Here is a 19,353-nt window from a genome sequence, read left to right on the forward strand (position 1 = left end):
GGGTTAAATTCCAGTTCTAGTGACATGGCCACAGAAATACTCAAATGCACAAAGATTTGTAAAAGGTTAGTTGATACAGGTATGCTTATTTATAGGAAAAAGGGGGAAATAAAGGCAGAGACCTTAAAACTTATGAGTAAGAAAAGTGATTAAGTTCCAGCACATTAGAATGATGGAATACCTTAAAAGAATAAGGTGGAATGATAGGTATAGGTTTCAATGACGTACTATGCGAACAAAAACAGTGATCTTATTTTTGTTTACATATATATTTAATATAAAAACACATGTAAACAAGATACAGAGCAAAGAAAGAGTGGTTATTTCTACTGAATTCTATTATATATGTATATGCATATACACATACATGTATACATTTGTGTACTATTTAAATGTTTTAATTAGAAAAAAACAAAAGACTTTTAAAGGAAACTTTTTTCACTTTAATTCAGTTTCCCAAATCATTTAAGACAGAATACCTCTTTTGAAACTATACTTATTAACATCCTACAGAAAATAAAGTATTACAATTACTTACTTAGTCACTGCTTTACCCTAGGAATACATGTTTATTGCTAGATCTTTTGTGAAATCTTTCCCACTAACATTTTTAGGACTTCAGGTCAACAAACCTTCAACGTGGAGTCCAAAAGGGACTTGGGCCTCTCCCTCTGCTGCGCACCAGGGAGGGAGCTCCATGTGAGCCAGTACTCTGGATCTGTGGTCACAGTACTGCTCCAGAAAGACGTAAATGTGGAATTAAGGAAGTCGGCCCACAAAGAGATCATTTCTTCAGTAGACACCTAGAGATAAAGGAATAATTAGGTAAGACACTATCTGAGAGAGATTCTATAAATCAATTTATGAGGTCTCTGTGTTGTAAGGCCCATCTATAACTAACATGGGTTTAAAGATCTTAATTCTAACATTCCTGATTTTCTGCCATCCTGGTCATCTTGGTAAAGTCACTTATCCTGATTAAAATTTCATAAAACAAAGAAGAGATCAGCTTTTATAAGGTTGTATGAGAAAATATAAGCAAAATAAGTTATACAATTATAATGTCAGCAAGATAGATAAATGAATATTATAAAAAAATTAAAGTTGTAACTAATGAAGTTGTATTAACTACAGTTTACCAGTATTCACATTCAACAGTTATTGTTGAGGGTAAAGTAAAATAAAAACACTCACACAATATATTTTTGAGCAAACAAAATAAAAATAAGCAAATATTTTAGCCTAATTTAACTGGAAACCGAATAGAATGATTCTGTGATAAAGAACTGAAAAATATCCAGGTAATTACTGCAAAAGAACATTTAAAATTCTCCCTTTTGAAAGTTAATTCAGGTAACACTGAAGTTTACAACATGTAATTTTGAGATTAAATAAATATAATGTTCCACAACCAGTCTGCCATAGGAAATCTAACTGGCTGTCATGTAAAGGAGGTTTGTTTCACTTTTTGATTGTGGTTTTTACCTTCTGATGGTGCAGCAAAGACCAAAGGCCTTGAAATTCCTGAGGAGCAACTGGTGTATGCTTAAGACAAAATGTGATGTGATGGCTTATTTCCTCTTCTATCTGGAGTTGCCAATTTTTGCTGGACCTGTTCCAAAAATAAAGAGGGAGAGAGGGTGGACTAGAAACAAACGGCTAGAAAACTGCTATGTACAAGAATACGAAACACAGACCTAGAGTACATTTATTTAAAAATGAGCAATCAATTCTACTGGAAAAAATACCCAGTAATTATTAAAGGTGGAGTCACACAAAGAATCTTCAAGAAGTTCTTGGCTTTTCAAAGTGGCAACTGACCTCTCTTTGCTTCAGCAACTGTTTCCCCTCAAGACAGGTCTGTGCTTTGTTTCATGTGTAGAACACACAGAGTAATCTAACAAGAAATTACGTTCCCCCGAGGAAAGTGGCTCACCTTCTCAGACAAGCCAGCGTCATAAAATCAGCTGTCACTTTGTATTGCCAAAGCACAGCCAGGTACTCCATTGCAGGCCATAACTGAACACTCCTGGTGAGTTGGATTAAGGAGGTGAAGTCTGGCTGGGACAGGGAGGAAGCTTCATTGGACTTTTGCTCCAGAAAACCAAGTGAAATTCCTTTGGCTTTTAATTTTAAACACTGAGCATTCACAAGATTCTTCAATTCATCTGGACAAAAAGACACAGGTGGTATTATAGCATAGTGGTCAACAGTATGGGCTCAGATTCCCAACAGCCAGTTATGTGATTGTGAGCTTAACCTAAGTTCAGTTTACCCTGAGCTTGAGTTTTGGATCTATGAAATGATGTTATTAATACCTGCACAATTATAACAACAGTATTAAACAATATATATATAAAGTTTAACTCTATGTCTGACACTTAAGTAATGGTAGTCATAGTGTACTGAGAGAGTGAGTGAGAGAGTGAGAGAGTGAGAGAGTGAGAGAGAGAGAGAGAGAGAGAGAGAGAGAGAGAGAGAAAAGAAAATCTAAGGGAAAATTTAAAACTTCTTAAGAGCATCTGTCAGCAATCCAAACTCCAGAGTATATTACCTGTCTTGACATCTTCCAGAATATTAGCTCTGAGGACTAACCCCCCGGCCTGAAGGAGGCTTTTCTTTAATGACCATTCAGAAGCGACCATTTGGAGTCGTCTAATGTCTTCCTGCCATCCACTCTCCTGAAGGGTAGGCATCTGCTCTCTGATGGCTAGGGCTTTGTTAAGGATTTTCAGTTGTGAAAAACACTCCACCACCAGCTTGTCCTGAAACAACAAAACCCAGGAAAGCCTACTACAGAGGAGAAATGTGGTTCTTTTTAACAGCCTGTTCATGTCTGAGAAAAAATTTAAAATATTTCCGTGATGCTTCTAGAAAACATTTATTACTATTGTTCTCAGATTTTACAGTAATAAAGTCAAAACTCTACACAGACTTATAGTAAAATGATAACATATAACAAATCAGCAATAGTATTTATTGAACATTTAAAAGTTAAGCTTTGCAGGCAAGAATGAATCCAGTTGAATGGCAGTCCCCACTTTCCAGAACTTAAGAGGTCAAATCTTTGTGTTTAAGCCATGATTCCAAGGTGTACCTTAAAAGGAAATGGTCGTCCCAGGAACTTCTGCAACTTCTTTATCCCAGTGAAGCCACCGGTCGGGCTCCCCAAGCAATTCTGAACATGTTCTGAGACGGTCTGAACCTCTTTGTAGTATCTTTAAAAAAGGAAAAAAGGGGCAGAGGGGAAGTAAGAAAGGGGGAAATGTTGGATAATAAGACATCATTTACATTTTCTATCTGATTTACATTCAGCAATACGCCAAGGGAATAAACCAAAGTAAAGCAAGAAGAAGCAAATTCAATTCTAAACCCTCTTCTCTTTACATCATCTATACTGCAGACATTGACATTATTATTCTGAGTCTTACTTGTCTTCATGGTTCATTAGGAGTCGAGGGATCTGACGGACCAAATGTTTTAAAACCCAGTGCCAGTGAAGGGCAAGCAGGGCCAGGCCTGGGGCATCCAGTTTTACTGTGTCAGCCACAGTCCAAAACCGGTCCCGCCACTGCAGAGAATCCAAGATCTAAAAACAAAGTAAACCAAAATGGCTCACAGACATCTCCCAGTAAAAGACAGAGAACACAGACTTCAATTGTTAACCAATATTAAACATACACACATGAAAGGTCTAGCATTCGGCTGGAATATTTTTGGGGACATTAAGGCAGTCAAGTTCAGAGGTATTACCTTAAGAGAAAATGGAGTTATTGAGTCTTATGGTAAGTGTACATGTAATTTTATAAGAAATCACCAACTTGTCTTACAAAGCAGCTGCACTATTCTGTCTTCCATCCAGCAGTGTAGGCAAATTCCAGTTGTTCGATTTCCTTGCCAATACTTACCACTGTTAGTGATTTTAATTTTAGCCATTCTGGTGGGTGGCACCTCACTGTGGTTTTAATTTACATTTCCTTGATAATTAATGATGTTGCAACTTTCAAGTTCTTACTGGGCATTTATATATCTTCTATTCAAACTGTCTTGCTCATTTTTAAAATTGGGCTGTCTTATTAGTTTATATAATTTCTATGATTTGTAAACAGTTGCTCCCAGTGTTTTCATGTTCTTAAAGTCGTCTATTAAGAACAGAAGTTTTTCATTTTGATGAAACTTATCAACTTTTATTTTATTTTATAAAGAATCCTCCAAAATCTTTGCCTATCCTCAGGTGATATTTTCTCCTATGTTGTCTTTTAGCCAGTTCACAGTTTTAGCTTTAATATTTAGGCTATGCTCCCTTTTGAGGTGACTTTTCTCTATAATGTAAGGTAGGGGCAAAGGCTCCTTTTAACTTTATTATATGGACATCTAGCTGTTCCATCACCATTTATGGAATGATTCTTTTCCCTCATTAAATTACCTTTGCTCATCTGGCAATGCAAAAACTATCAGTTGACTATATATATGTGAAGGTCTATTTCTGAATCCTCTTTTTTGTTTCATTGGTCTTTATATCTGTCCTTCAGTCAATATCAACTGTTTTCATGTATGTAGCTTTGTAATGCAAATTAGGTAAGTTGGAGTCTCTAACAGTACTCTTCTAATGTATTTTATAGCAAAGTAGTCTCAAGATTAGTGATTCTTTTCAGAGATCCCACTAAGTGAAAGCTACCTGCATAATAATATCACATTATTTGCCTTTTGCACTGCTGACATTTGCACTGATGGTACCGAAAAAGAAAAAAAGAAAAAAGAAAGGATGATAGACAACCTGTGACTGAGTTTCTGATAAACGTTGTATTGAAAATGAATGAAGTTAATCTGTTGGGTCAATAAAAACAATTCAGAGTATTTGTTGCCAGTGATAAAATTCAAGCTTTTAAGCAAAACCTGGAACTTTGATAAACGAAGACTGTGACAACTTCCCAATACTGAAAGATTTTTCTGATAAGGTTTGTGGTAATGTTTCATGAGTGTGAGTGAAGAATGAAATGTGCCAGCATTTGAAAGATCTGATAACTCAGTGAACTATTCCACATTACCAATACATGAGCTACAAATGCCCACAAGGATAAAAGTCCATCCGAAGTGCAAGCTAGGCCAATGGGTTCTAATGCATGATAAGTTCAGTGACATTTTTTTCACATTCCACATTACTACTAAGCCTTACAAAACTATCACTTGTCAAACTGTGGTATAATATCAAAGAAAAATGTTCACAATTTATATGAAATGACTATTAAGATATCCCTCCTCTTTCCAACCTCATAATGATATGAATAGAGGCCAGTTTTTCTTTACAAACTTCAACCCAAACAACATATTGCAAGGGACTGAATGCAGAAGCAGATGTGAGAATCCAGCTTTCTTCTGTAAAGCCAGAAATTAAAGAGACTTACAGAAATGTAAACAGTACCACTCTTGTCATTAATTTTTGTTTTGGAAAAGTTTTTCATTAAAAATGTTATTCATATTAACACAAAATGAATTTACTATTGTTTTTAAACAGACTAATAACTATTTTTCCTATTTTTTTCAGATTTACGCCCTAATTTAATAAATACTAATACATGTAACCACATAAACAAAAGTTCTTTAGGGTCTTTAGGAACTTTTGAGACATTGAAAGTGTCTTAAGACCAAAGAGTTTAAGACCTGCTACTCTAGTTTACTAGAATTACTAGGATAATCTGGATTCAAAATTCAATTAAATCCATGTAACAATGATGTCAGAGAAGGCTTATGTGAATTAAAATAAATCTGTTAAAATTCCAATGTTGATTAACATGTAGATAAATTGTAGTACATATATTTGATGGAATATTATCTGACAATAAAAGGATGAACTCTGGATACACAAAACAATATGGGCGCATCTCAAAATAACTATTTTGATTGAAAGAAGCCATTTGACAAAAAAAAAGTATACTGCATAATTCTATTTATAGAAAATGCAACTGATCTATAGTAACAGAAAGCAGATCAATGGATATCTGGTTGGGGACAATGGAGGGGAAGGGAACACAAAATAACGTGAGGAAAAGTTTGAGGGTAATGGATATATGTTCACTATCTTGGTTGTGGTAATAGTCTCACAGGTGTATACATATAAAGTTGTACACTTTAAATATATGCCATTTATTATGTCAATTATACCCCATAAAGCTTTAAAATATGTATATAGTTTAAACTGTTAAGAACAATTAAATTTCTCAAGTAATATTGGACATATAATACTGAAATTAGTGTCACCCCTAAGAATCTTGGTGCTACGACAAATGATGTCAATTAAAATAAAAACAGGTACATTTTTCATTACCTCATTGACACTGGCATCAGACACCATTTCCTGGGAAGACTGTACCCACAGCAGGATTAATGCATCACAAAGTTCAAAAAAAGCAGCAAGATTGACCACAATTTCATGGGGCAGGCTATGATAGCTCTCTGGATCTTAGAGTTGACATAAATAAAACAAGAACATTCCATCAGAATTAAATTAATCTCTGGACATTTTCAAAATCAACTGTAAAATGGAACTTAATATTATCCCCAGGACAAAAGTCTGTTTTGAAAGATCAAATCAAAAGTGAATTCTTTGCCTATTATTATTAAATTCTGTAGGTCAGGCATGTATACCTATAGATGCTCATAATGTCTTAATGAAAAAAATTAGAGAGTAATTATGCATATTTTAAACAAGTGTTTGTTTAAATACAAAATGAAAACTTAAGTGTATGTATATTTGAATGGATAGAGAGCACAGATATGAGAGGATACAAACAAATGTACTATTAACAGTAGCAGCTGTAAGGTCAAACTTCTATTTTTATGTTTATATGTAGCTTGAATTTTTTCCAACAAGCATCATTCCAATTAAAGAAAACATAGGAGGGAGAATCTATAACTAAATGCTTATGAGTATGTATTTTTCCAGCCAACAAGCCTACATTTTGAGCTCTAGCTCTGCTGCTGGCTAGAGATGTGACATTGAGCATCTCTGTGCCTCCCTGTCTTCTTTCCTAACATGGGACTGACATGGCATATGGTTACTCTAAAAAGTATCAGATGCATAGCTGAAGAACATGAAAGGTAGTAGTCTTACCTTTATGGAATTCAAAGGACATTCTCAAAACACTATTTCTTAACTTTTTGCCACCAACAGAAAAAATCATTTTTTCTTCAGTAAAAAATCGTTTGTCACGGTCAAGATATATGATTGTCCTGAAATAAGATTCAGTAACATAAAAAAGTTATTGGTTAAGTAATGTTTTTTAATCACTTCCTCTACCTACTAAATCCTGAGAGCCCTTGGTACATCAATCTCCTTCAACTTGCCCTTTGTCTCCAGCCTCTGCAAATTCTGGACTAGAGAAAGGAAGGTGAAAGTGATAACTAAGTTGGGTGAAGAGGACAGATGGCTGGAAAAAGCTGTGTCTAGGTAGATTGCCAGGCCTCACTCTGAGGCTTTGCCATGATCTGACAAACTTCACTGTGAACTCTTAAAATTGGGCATCATAAAATTAATAGGTGTTGTTAGAAGTTACCTGCAGAGGCAGACGAGGAGTTCCTGGGAGAAGAAACCAGGGGATTTCTGAGGTGCTAGTATGTATCACACATGCATGAGTTCACTTCGTGAAACGCATCAAAGTTAAGTGTACTTTTCTGTAATTATATCTCAATTACAAAACTATGTTTAAAAATTTATGACACTGATGGTCAATTAAGAAGAAAAGTCTGGTCACTACATTAAAAAGTGAGGAAAGGGCTGGCCGAGTGGCGCATTGGTTAAGAGCTGGCTTGTGACGCCAGCTCTGAGTAGCAGGGTCCAGGTTTGGATCCCATGAAGGGCAGTGACGCTGCGTCCCCTACAGCTAAGATGGTGAACAACAGCTTGACCTGGAGCTGGGCTGCCGTGAGTCGCTGGTGACAGCGTAGGCTGCAGTGAGGCTGCCGTAAGCTACCATGAATGGCTGGTCACTGGCGTGAGCGGCTGGCGGCATGAGTTGCCAAGAGCCGCCATGATTGGCCATCCAGTGGCCAGTGACCAATCTGCCTCGCCCGGGAAAAGCGCAATGATAATACCAACATGGGCCAGTGAAGTGACGTCCTCAACAACTAGACTGAAGAACAAAAGGACAGCAACTTGTCTGTTCCCCTTCCCTGATTCCCCAACGCTGTTCCCCTCCCCCAATTCCCCAATAAAATCTTTTTTTTTTTTTTAAAAAGGGTGGAAAGACCAGCTTATATAACAATTAGGTAAATTTACATGTGAGTGTGTACATAAGCATAGAGGTGCTATATATGCTTCTGCCATCTGACGATGGGAAATTATGTGGACAGACAGCTGAGGAAATGACACGTGAGAGACTGAGTAGGTGAAAACAGGAGGAGCTGCAGGGAATCACATCTAGGAAACAGTAGAAACATGACTATCCTATGATAAAGGATTAACTGTAAAGTAAATCCCACCATTAATACTAAGCTAGTGTATTTCTTAAAGCACCCTATTCAATTACTAAGAATTGGCAAAAATTACAGGCATTTTAACATCAGTCAGAATAACAGTATGAAGGAGAGGTGGTGAGAAAGACAATCATGCCAACCAACCCGCCACCTCTTAGTTTCAGAAGATTAAACACACACAAGCTGTATTTGACAGTCTTAGAAAAGGTACACAATCTGTGAAGCCATCGTGTACAATGAGGCAAAGAGTGCCTAAAACAGCAGGCTTCACCTACTTGTTTGCAATAGACTCTAAAAGGGAAAAGAGTTGCTCAGACTGGTCCGTTTGTGGGTCAAAGTCCATTGAATTTCTAATGATGTCCAAAGCCTGCATATTCCATCGAGGGTCCAAAGGGATCACAAACTCATCTGGTTTAAAAACAAGACAAAAAAATAGAATCTGGAGTTAAACTCCTTGCCTGGCAAATTTCTGTTGAGGATTTTCATTGTTTTTTTTTTATCACATTCAGTTCTACGGGGAAGAGGTGGCCCAGAGAAATGCTGGTTTCAGCCCAATACTAGAAAGGTGAGGTTTTATGCTTCTTTCTAAATGCAAAATTTCTACTGGTCCTGAAAAGTCATTCCCCTGGAAGCTATAAAGGTAACCTTTCCTAGAACATAAATATTCCAACCAATGCGTTCACTTGCTCAAATCCCACTATTGGTTGGAAAATGAGCTTAATTATCCAACCTGTTGCCATTAGCCACAAGAAAACTAACTTACGTGGCAGAAAATAAATATATCTCATTATTTATTTTCAATAAGAAAACTCAAGATTATTTTGCTTAAAAGCCATTTCTTTACAATCAGAGGATGTGGCTGCTGCTGACCCCTCACTGAGCTCCTCTGGCTCATACCTGGTACCTCTCCTGTAAAGCAGCAGTGATCAGCCTCTGAGAAGCCCCCGAGATTGTGAGAGCCAGAGGGCAGAAAGACAAAGCGGAGGGAACATTAATTTGAAGGTGGCTGGGTAGGATGGGTCAACGGAGCACTTCAAATTTTAAAGATATCCACCATACAGTAGGGCAACAAATGCCTCCTGTGAACAGCAAGGTACATCAAGGAGGTAACCTATATTACAACATCCAGTAAAACTACACTAAGAAAGATGAAAGTAAGACCTACTATGTTCAGAGGGCAAAGTGGTGTCTGCTAAAAAAGGAAACCTGCTACTCGACTCTAGAACTGTGTTCCCGAAGACCAAAATTCTTTCATGAATGGAAAGCCATGATTTAGTTCGGCCCCAACCTAACTATTATAGTAGTTTTCTCTGCTCTCTGATTTCTTCCCAACCATTCACCTCATTACCTTTTGTATATGTAAGGTAATTGGTTTTGCACAAAAGCATCATGCATATTTTTTTTCTAAAACTAAATGGTTAATAGTATATTTTGATTACTATCAAATGAAGATGGGGATGGGAAATTAAAAACCTGGTTCTGTGAAAATTTTCCTATTTTCCTCTTTAATACTTATGTTCAATCAACTTTATATTTTCTGTTCCAGTAAATGAGTCTGCTATCTCAATCCTTAATTAAAAAGAAATTTTGAATACTTCATTTGATTAGGCAGCTTGGATGGTTATTTCTTTTATCATTATGGTTTTATAACTTTGTATTTAAGGGCTTATAACTTTTATTAGGGTTTTATGTTTTCTGAAGCAATTAATTCTGTATCGTTTCCCAAACAGTTTTACAGTTCAAAGCCCTTTTTGTTAATAGTACTAATAAATAACAGAATGTTATAAGTTGAAGGGATCCCAGAGAAATAAAATCAATTCCCTTATTTTTCAAACACAGGTAGCAAGTACAAATTATGGGCCTCAAATGAACAAGCCCGTTTGCAGCTGAGCTGGGCTAAGAGCCCTGACTTCCAACTCCCATGCTCTCCCACTTCATTACGCATCATCATCTTCCGAAACTGAAGGATAAATGGATAGTTTCGAACAAGGAGGCAGAATCTGCATCTGGACACTCTCAGTCTTCTAAAAAATACTGTTTGTTACAGTGGTAGCTCTGACAGGTGTTTCTCCCATGAATTCAATGGACAAGTTTCTTAAACACTGCTGAGAACAAGAAATCAAATGAGGTGCAGTACCTGTTATATTTGGTTGTAATATTTTGATGACATTACTGACCCCAGCTGAGAGAGAATTTGAGTAAAATTTCCTAAGAGATTCAGCACTGGCTTCTAAATGAATTTGTATTGACTCTGTGGAGGAAAGAGAAACAAATGTTAATATCTAAAGCAAGCTGATCAATCGAACTTTCTGCAATGATGAAATGTTCTATAGCTGTTCTATCAAAAGTAGCCACTGGTCACATATTAGCTAGCACTTCAAATGTGGCCAGGGCAACTAAGGAACTGGGTTTCAGATTTTATTTCATTTTAGATAATTTATATTTACATTTTATAGTGACCTGTGGCTTGTAGCTGTCATAAAGAATAAGGCAGATAAGAATAATTAAACAAATTCTCTCTACATTTTATACAGATCACATGTACCACACAATAAAATACCCATTCACTGGCTTATCAACAAGTTCTCATGGGAGAGAAAGGCTCATGTAAACTCAATTACTTTAGGCAACAAATTCTACCAACAAATTCTATGTACTGCACTTTATAACCCATGTGATGATGCTACTGTTCTTTTTCCTCTTTTAGAATGAAAAAAGTGCAAAGAAATTAAGCATGACAACTTAGAGGTCCCTTACGCACTTTCAGGGGAAAATGAATTTATCAAAAGCAACACCTTTCCCAGATAGAATGGTTGTGCAGCCACAGTAGTGCAAACAGCAGGATGTTAAAAAAAATAAAAAGTAACAATAACAGTACATTTTCCTTTTGAATTTGACAGAAAGGTGGACAGATCCTGAAATACTAATGATTACAAATGGGGAAGGGTTTCTCTTTGGTCACATCTAAGCTATTCGTTTTTTAACAGCTACACAAACAGTAATGCTAGGTCACAAATTTCTAGCTATGAGACCTCCCGTATGCAACTGTAACAGTGTACTCACAGAGTATTACAGCTGCTGAGGCACTAAAACAGGATAAGTGTACGTAAATTCATTCACAACACAAATGAAGCTTTTCTACTCACCAAGCCCCTGTGGTATATTCTTGGCTAAATGATAAAGCCATTTAACTCTGAGCATCCAATCTTGATTGGTTGCTCTTTCTATGAGCAATTTAACAGCCATGGCCAGAACATCTGGTTCATCAATCCACAAAGTATCCACTTCAACTGAACTGAATTTTAAGCTCTCAGGGCTGGAGGACTGCATAATTTTCTCTAGGTCTGGCAAGGTAAGAGGCTGAATCCTGAAATTTATTGGAATAGGTAAAGTCAGTACTAGAATAAACTTTCATTTTATATTTCAAAGAACTGGGAAAATAACTTCAGAAATAATAGATCAGAGAGGTATTGGGGAAAAGGCGACAAAGAGGACAATTAAAACATATACTGAATGACTAACAAGTAGGGAGCAATATCACAATGAACAATACGACAGCTGAGTAACAAATGGCCACATAATATTCTGGTCAAATATGCTGAGTCATGGCCTTTACCCTCAAAAACAAACAACACAGTCAAGATGCTGGAGACACACAAACTCAAGGCTCCACTAACCTTGCCCAGCTGCTGGTTTTCATGCTCATCCTGTTGAGGCAATACGCTAAGATCTGCCCATCACTTCGTACTACAGAGAGGTGAGAATCTTCAGTAGCAAAAAGAGCTGAGGGGAGAGAATCTGGCCACAGCCCCATGGCAAGAATGGCATTACCCCAGGTTTCATGTGCTCGCAGAGAAGAAACATGTTTCTCCAGTAAAGCCTGAACAAGCTGGTAGGAGATAAAAACACATGTTGTACGTGCTATTACCAAAAATATACATGATAAGCTAAATTCCACTTTTTCTGATGATAGATAAGTGTCAAGGATGTAATATTTATATTTAACCTATTTTCCAGAAAGGAAATCTAGATACCAGATCTCTATTAGGGAATAAATGCCATGGTCCACTCTCTTAGGTCATTAAAATTACCATCAATAAAAAAGAAATTCCTTGTGCTAAATAATGTAGTGTTTCAACTTAGAAAGCTTGTGAAACATTTCATGGTACCTTCTGGTTTGCTGGTGAATGCTGGGAGCGGACATATGCTTCGCAGCATGCTTCAGAAAAGGCTCTGTCTAAACCCAGCCCTCGCTGTAGGTACTGCACAATGAGTGAGGCTGTCTGAATTAGAGTTGAAACAGATGATGCTGGAGAACCTATAAAGAAAAAATATTGCCATCTATGAGCAATAGATTCTGCAAAATCTCCTAAATTCTTCCTTCACATCAAACTTTGTTCCACTTAAATCCACCCAGATACTTATATTAGAAGACCTTCTAAGTGGACTCTAGGGTCTCAGTAGCACACAATGGACTTGTGAGAACATTCACATACTTCCCCCTTATGCCACCTCCCTCCCCGGCTCTCTGTGGCAGTATATTGTGGGGGAGTGACCAGGTGACTCATTTGTAAGTGTGATAAAGCCTGTTCATATACGTATATCCTTCATCTAAAGTAGACACACACTGGAGATGGCAAAATGACCATGGCCTCATAAAGGACCATGGGCTTTGAAATCTAACAGGCCTACTTTCAAATTCCAGCTGTCATTACTATTTGGCTTTGATGAGTTATTCAACCTCTCTTAGCCTTACCTTTAAAATGGAAACATATGTCTTGCAGAACTAATGTGAGAACTAAATAAGCAACCAACATTGTACCTAACACATAGTAGTTATTAAATAAATAGTTTCATTTCTTATTATTACTACTGTGATTATTGTAGCTTTGCTGATACAATTGGACATTTAGAAGAAGTATCACCTATCTGTTCTACACAATTCCAAGTTCTCTCTTTATTCTACCTTTAAGAGACTCAATGGTGACCCTGAAGATCTAAGGGACAAACTTCACAAATCTCAGTGGCTAACCCAGTATTCCTCAAAGTATGGGCCTCTGATTGCATGCATCAGAATTATCTGGGGAGCTTCTTTAAACCACTAAATTCCTGGGCCTCACCCAGACCTGCTGAAACCAATCTGTTATGGGGAAGAAGGATACCAGAACATCTACATTTTTGTGGTAATTTCTATTTCCTGGTAATTTCTATTTCTAGGTACACTAAATGTAAGAACTCCTGGAATAACACATGAATTTCTGTAAGAATAAAATTATTCAGAGGCCTAGAAGTCAAGCACCTTACCTACAACAGTGCTTTGGGTCTCTCTATGTAGAGTCAAGAGAGTGTCACATACACTGTCCCCCACCAACCCAAGGCTGTGGAGCAGAACTTTCAGATCCAGCTCATCTGGGATGCTTCTATCCCCTTCTCCTGAGATATAGATTTCAAGTCCACGGTTCCTCATAGCTCGGGATATTTCTCCATGAACAGGATCCATTGAGAGAAAAAGTCTAGTAACATAGCAATTCAAAGGAAAAATAAAGTTTCCAGTGCAATCAATGGTGTAGCTCAGCAACAACAAGTGAGGGCAAATCATACACAGCTCATCTTCAGAGAGCTTCTCAAAGGAGACACCACTAATTCAAAGTCTGCTACTTTCATCTGTATTCTGTCTTCCAGTTCCAAAATGCATTAATACGGCAAAGAGTTCTCTAAACTGACTTTCCGTAGGAACGGAACTGTCTATCCAATGCACGTTTGGTGTTATCTGAGAGCTTTAAAATTCTTACTTTCAGAGAGTCAGGCAGTACTAACTCACCATTCTGACTCACCTACAGAGAGCAGAAAAGGAAGCACTAGGTTCTTCTGAAACAATTAGCTTCATAAATTTGATGTCTAGTAACATATCCATCTAGCTGTGTGACATCTCCAAACCTAAAGTGATTCCCTACTGACCCTCTCTCCACACCAAACCTGTTCCTTTGACATCTTCCCTTTTTCAATGAACGGCACCCCCGTTCACCCCATTATTCTAGCCAAAATCTTAGGTGTCATCCTTGCTTCCTCTTCTACTCAACACACAATTCCGCTGGCAAGTCTCACGCATCTCACCACCGTAGTATAAGCTATCACTGTCTTTTGCCTGAATTATTCCAAAAGGCTTGTAACTGGCCTCCCTGCTTCCACCCTTCATCACCAACCCACAGCAGGAATCTTGCTTCTCTTGTTTACTGCTGTGCCCCCAGAGCCTGGCAAATAGCAGAGCCTCAATATTTGTTAAACTGAATCAATTAATGGGTGAACATACCTACTTATTGAGTGTACGAATATAGAAGTTCCTATTGAATGTCTGCCTCTGCTATTGAGGCTATTAGATTCTTAGGCAGAGACTTAAGAGGCATAAATTACCTGAAATTGGGATGTGGTGTTATGGTGGGTGTGGATCCATCTATCATTCCTCTCTCACTAACAGTGAGGACGCCTCCAGGTTCAAGCAAAGCATTCAAACGATCCAGCACTGAGGGGCTGCACAGACAGAAGTCAAATGGCGGACAGGATGACGTGCTGCCTTGCCAGGCCTCCCAGGTCTCCTGACCCATGTCTTTCAACACAGATCACTCCCCTATATAGAATTGTGATCTCTTTCAAGATCTCTTTTCTCATCAATTCCGCTTTATACTCCCAAGGCACGTAGTCCAGAGATCAGATTACACAGTAAATTAACAAAATAGTTGCTGAATAAATTTTAAAGAAAATGATAGCAAGTTCCTGGAACTGTAACTCTTTTTTTACCCCTCCCCTCCCCTCCTCCTTCCCAACATTATCAAATCCATTTAAAGGTAACTGGATTTTGATTTGAAACATCCTGAAAGATGCTCCAGGTATAAAAACACATCATCTGCCCTGCTCTAGCCTCTATTATGCTGTGTAACTAAAGTAATTTTATACTGGTGCCTTTCTTTACTTTAGAATCGGAAGTGATACACACTGATGCACATTTACTAAATGTATGCCCTGTGTCAGACCTTCCACTTCAAAAATCTGCACATTGAGGATGGGGCATTTAAATATATAGATGCAAATCTACGTCACCAGTCCACAATGTGTTTAAGAAGGACCATCTAGCTGGTCATTAAGGGTTAACCCAAAGACGGCTAGAAATGTAATCCAATTTTGTTAGTCTTCACGTCAGCTCAAACTATCAAAAAGAACTAAAATTTTGCACCTGTCTAATGACCAACTACCATTTCGTCACCAGGAGAAGTCTACAGAAAATGGCTGAGGATGCGTTTCCAGTTAAGAACCGTGGATTAAAAATGCCCAAGCTTCCACCTGGGTTTCTACTCTGACAACAAGCACATCCCAAATTTTAGTCAGGCTCACTCATAATCAGGCAGAAGGTCCTTACTTGCAAAAGTTGACATTGTCCATCAAAAGCCAATCTCCAGACTTCAGGGCCTGAACCAACATGCTGTCAACCCATTCAAATGTGCCATGGCTGCGGCCACTGGATGACTGCATAAGCTTCAACCCAAAGCTTTGGAACTCTTCCACCAATTTGGCAAACTCTGAAATGTTACAGCCAAGGCACTTAATTTCAAACCATGACAATCAAAACAAACCCAAATAAAAACAAAAAACTAAGAGTGTATTAAAAAAAAAGCTGGAAACTTCTGACCTGATTTTTTGAAGTTTCATAGTAAATAGAAAAAAAAGTTTTTGTTTAAACAAGACAGATACAATTTGGTTTGGGGGCAGAAAATGCTTCTTAAGGGCTTTCTGAATTAATGGCTAGATAGAGTTAACTCGAGGGTGATGGAAAAGGTAAATAATCAATCTTTGTTATAATTTCTCAAATGGCAGAAGAATACCTCCCACCTATTACTACATTTATACCAAATGAAAGGGCTATTAGTTGGCACAAAACAATCTGTCATTAAACGGGACTTCCTTTATAATGACCACAGGATTATAGTAACAACTGGTATTTATTTACCTAGTGCTTTATAGTTTATACAGCCCATTCCTAGAAATCCTTCAATTGCTCTTTTTTGTTAGAAATTGTTTTATGACCCTTTTTCACATCACAAGGTAAAATACACTAGATTCCTGCTGTTAGCATGAGGAAATAATAAGGTTTAGGCTTAACCTCCCAATATTAACATTAGAAAGCTAAGCAAAATATATGAATCAACTGCTTTCAGACATTGGACAACACGGCTGATACCTGAGGAAAGCTGCACAACAAAATGAGAGAAATTGAGTTTCCATGTTAACTGAGGAATATCTTCCACTTTCTATACAAAATTAATAATACACACATCCTAACTATCGATTTAAACTTCTTTTTTTAAAATGCCCAATTTCTTGAGAAATTATTAAGTCTTTTTAAAAGGTCAACAAACAATAAGACCAGCTTTACACACAAGTGACTTATCATTACAGCTGGTTATGATGGTTACGGATGTTTTATAAAATAAACGATCAAGCTCAGAAACCCATTTACTCTCTTTGTTTAGGATCACCAATTCTGGATACTTTGAATCAGCTTCAGTTTACTCCTAAGACAAAGACTTTCGAATTCTGATTGTTAATCATTAAATTCATAAAAATTATGGGCACTGCATTTACAAAAAAATTACCTGTAAATGGACACTATATGGACAATGGTAAGTATCTGATACACACATCCAAACACACATACCTGCCTTGGAGTATGAGTTGATTTTATTGTTCAGTCGCTGCAAAAGCAGTAATACTGCTTCCAGCTTACTGACAATCTCTGCCGTGACACCTTTACCCGCTTCTCCAAGGCCCTTGGGTGTATACGTCAGCAGGAAATGACTCCAGGCTCGCAGCACCACTGCTGCATCGTCAGCACTGATAAGGAGGCTGTCTCTTAACAGTGCCTGTACAGTGCTCTCCACCTTCTCTAGAAGCTTCCACCAAGGACGCATAAGGTCAACCTGAAAGGTCCAAAGCACGTGAATTCATCATAGCTGTTAGCCAGAGTCAAACATACTGCTACCTGTCATCACCAACACAGAAGACCATCAGGCAGACCACGCACCTGCTCAAATCCACCCAGGAGCTCCGTGGTATCCATTGCACTGTTCATAGCCATGATCTTTAGTGTGTGGCCAGTAAGCTGCGCCAGGAGTTGGACCAGGCTGGTCTTTCCCACAGAGGCTGGACCCACAAGGATGACCATCCAACTCATCTGCACACACTTCATAACTGACTCCAGAGGCTGTAACGACTGGTGCAGGAGTGACAGGGGACGGCGGGATGGGGCAGGAACATAGTTGCCACGGGAAAGGACTGAGTAGCCCAGCTAAAAAACACATGTCAGTGAGATTTCACAAGTGCGCCTGGTAGAGGGAGCAGAAGAAATCACAGAAGACTGTATGTAGAAGAACAGAAGATTATGCTCGTGTCCTCACCTGGACATCATAGGGCGTGATGTGCAATAGTCTGGTTCCCGTGTATGGGTTGGAATTTGAACTAAACACATCCTTAAATACAGCAAAGACCTAAAGGAAGAAGATGATATAAGCAAAACACAAATCACTTCACCAAGTTGAGTCAAACCTTATAGAATAAACACTTCCAGGAAACATGTACAGCAATATGAATCACAACATTATGAGAACAGAGAACACCAGTCACAATATCCTTATCTTTTTAAATTTTCTCTTACAAAAGGGATAGATTATGTTTATTTAACTCTTCAGAATGAAAGCAATTTGGAGCTCAAGAAAAGAGCAGTCACATAATCTCAAACTATTTGAGATTCCAGAGAGAATGTACCAAAAATTAAAATAACGCCATGGATACTATGGTAAACCTAGAGATGAAAAATGGAATTTGCTTTCATCATTCAAGGTACCACTTAAAAAGAAGGTAGAAGAGGACAGCAAATATAAAGAACAATGACTATTTCTTGAGTACCTATATGTGCCAAACATAGCAGCGCTTTAATAGATTTCTGATCCTTATAGCTTTGCAAAGTAGGCATTACTTCTATTTTATACGTGGATAAAAGGATTCACAAGAGTTATATGATGTGCTCATTGTTAGTAACTGATTATAAATCTAAGAAGGTCTGACTCTGAAAACACTGTGTTATCCTTCTAAATATTTATGTAAAATGAAAATGAAAGTTATTTCTCTAGTTATTTACATTCTGTTATCCCTTCCTTAGCAGGAATACTGTTAGGAAACTTTCCGTTAACCTTATTTCTTTTTTGGATTTCTTTTAAAAATCTAAAAGGAGTTGTTGGGGTGGGTGAAAGACAGGGAGTGTAAAAAAAAATAATTTAGCCCATAGCAACAGGAGAATTCCAGCCAACCAAAATATTTACACCAAGTGGCTTGTTTCTAGCAAAGTGGCACATAATTATACCCTGGACTGAAGTCAGATTGCATATTTGAAAGTTGCTAAAAGAGTAGATCTTAAAAATTCTTATCACAAGAGAAAAAATTTTTTGTACCTATGTAAGGTGACAGATGTTAACTAGACATACCGGGGGATGGTTTCACAATGTATACAAATATCAAATCATTGTGTTGTGCATCTGAAACTAACATGTTACATGCCAATTATACCTCAATATACATACATACATAAGTAAGTTTGGGGAAACCTTAGGAAAAAAATAAAATCATAATCAATGTCAAACATTGACTATGAGTCAAAATGCAGCACAGGAGAAAGTGCTCTTGTCACGTACTCCCGAGTTCAAGAGATTTCTGACTTTATAATCCATTCTAAAGCATATAACCTCCTCTCCCTGAAAGTCTACCACAGTTAAAATTACAAATACTTTTAAAATCTAGCTAGTTTATTTAATTTTATAAAGTCAGATTCAATTTATC

The 19,353-nt window shown here is 37.5% G+C and overlaps 1 protein-coding gene across 2 annotated transcripts in view; it reads right to left on the bottom strand.

Moving 5' to 3' along the window:
* The window catches only part of MDN1 (midasin AAA ATPase 1), a 135,963-nt gene that overhangs the window by 48,193 nt on the left and 68,417 nt on the right, over positions 1 to 19,353 (bottom strand). For both annotated transcript variants that reach the window (XM_019654999.1, XM_019654998.1), the window contains exons 41-59: positions 17,919 to 18,008; positions 17,546 to 17,809; positions 17,180 to 17,441; positions 15,884 to 16,043; positions 14,884 to 15,000; positions 13,777 to 13,985; positions 12,642 to 12,790; positions 12,150 to 12,361; positions 11,619 to 11,839; positions 10,610 to 10,723; positions 8,748 to 8,880; positions 7,112 to 7,230; positions 6,326 to 6,459; positions 3,432 to 3,589; positions 3,098 to 3,218; positions 2,555 to 2,765; positions 1,937 to 2,168; positions 1,486 to 1,612; positions 633 to 803 (exon numbers count right to left, since the gene is read on the bottom strand). In XM_019654999.1, the coding sequence (XP_019510544.1) occupies positions 633 to 803; positions 1,486 to 1,612; positions 1,937 to 2,168; positions 2,555 to 2,765; positions 3,098 to 3,218; positions 3,432 to 3,589; positions 6,326 to 6,459; positions 7,112 to 7,230; positions 8,748 to 8,880; positions 10,610 to 10,723; positions 11,619 to 11,839; positions 12,150 to 12,361; positions 12,642 to 12,790; positions 13,777 to 13,985; positions 14,884 to 15,000; positions 15,884 to 16,043; positions 17,180 to 17,441; positions 17,546 to 17,809; positions 17,919 to 18,008 (3,204 nt within the window). The remainder of the gene's footprint in view (positions 1 to 632; positions 804 to 1,485; positions 1,613 to 1,936; positions 2,169 to 2,554; positions 2,766 to 3,097; positions 3,219 to 3,431; positions 3,590 to 6,325; positions 6,460 to 7,111; positions 7,231 to 8,747; positions 8,881 to 10,609; positions 10,724 to 11,618; positions 11,840 to 12,149; positions 12,362 to 12,641; positions 12,791 to 13,776; positions 13,986 to 14,883; positions 15,001 to 15,883; positions 16,044 to 17,179; positions 17,442 to 17,545; positions 17,810 to 17,918; positions 18,009 to 19,353) is intronic.

Source organism: Hipposideros armiger, unplaced genomic scaffold (assembly GCF_001890085.2).
Source record: "Hipposideros armiger isolate ML-2016 unplaced genomic scaffold, ASM189008v1 scaffold_234, whole genome shotgun sequence".
Lineage (NCBI taxonomy): Eukaryota > Metazoa > Chordata > Mammalia > Chiroptera > Hipposideridae > Hipposideros > Hipposideros armiger.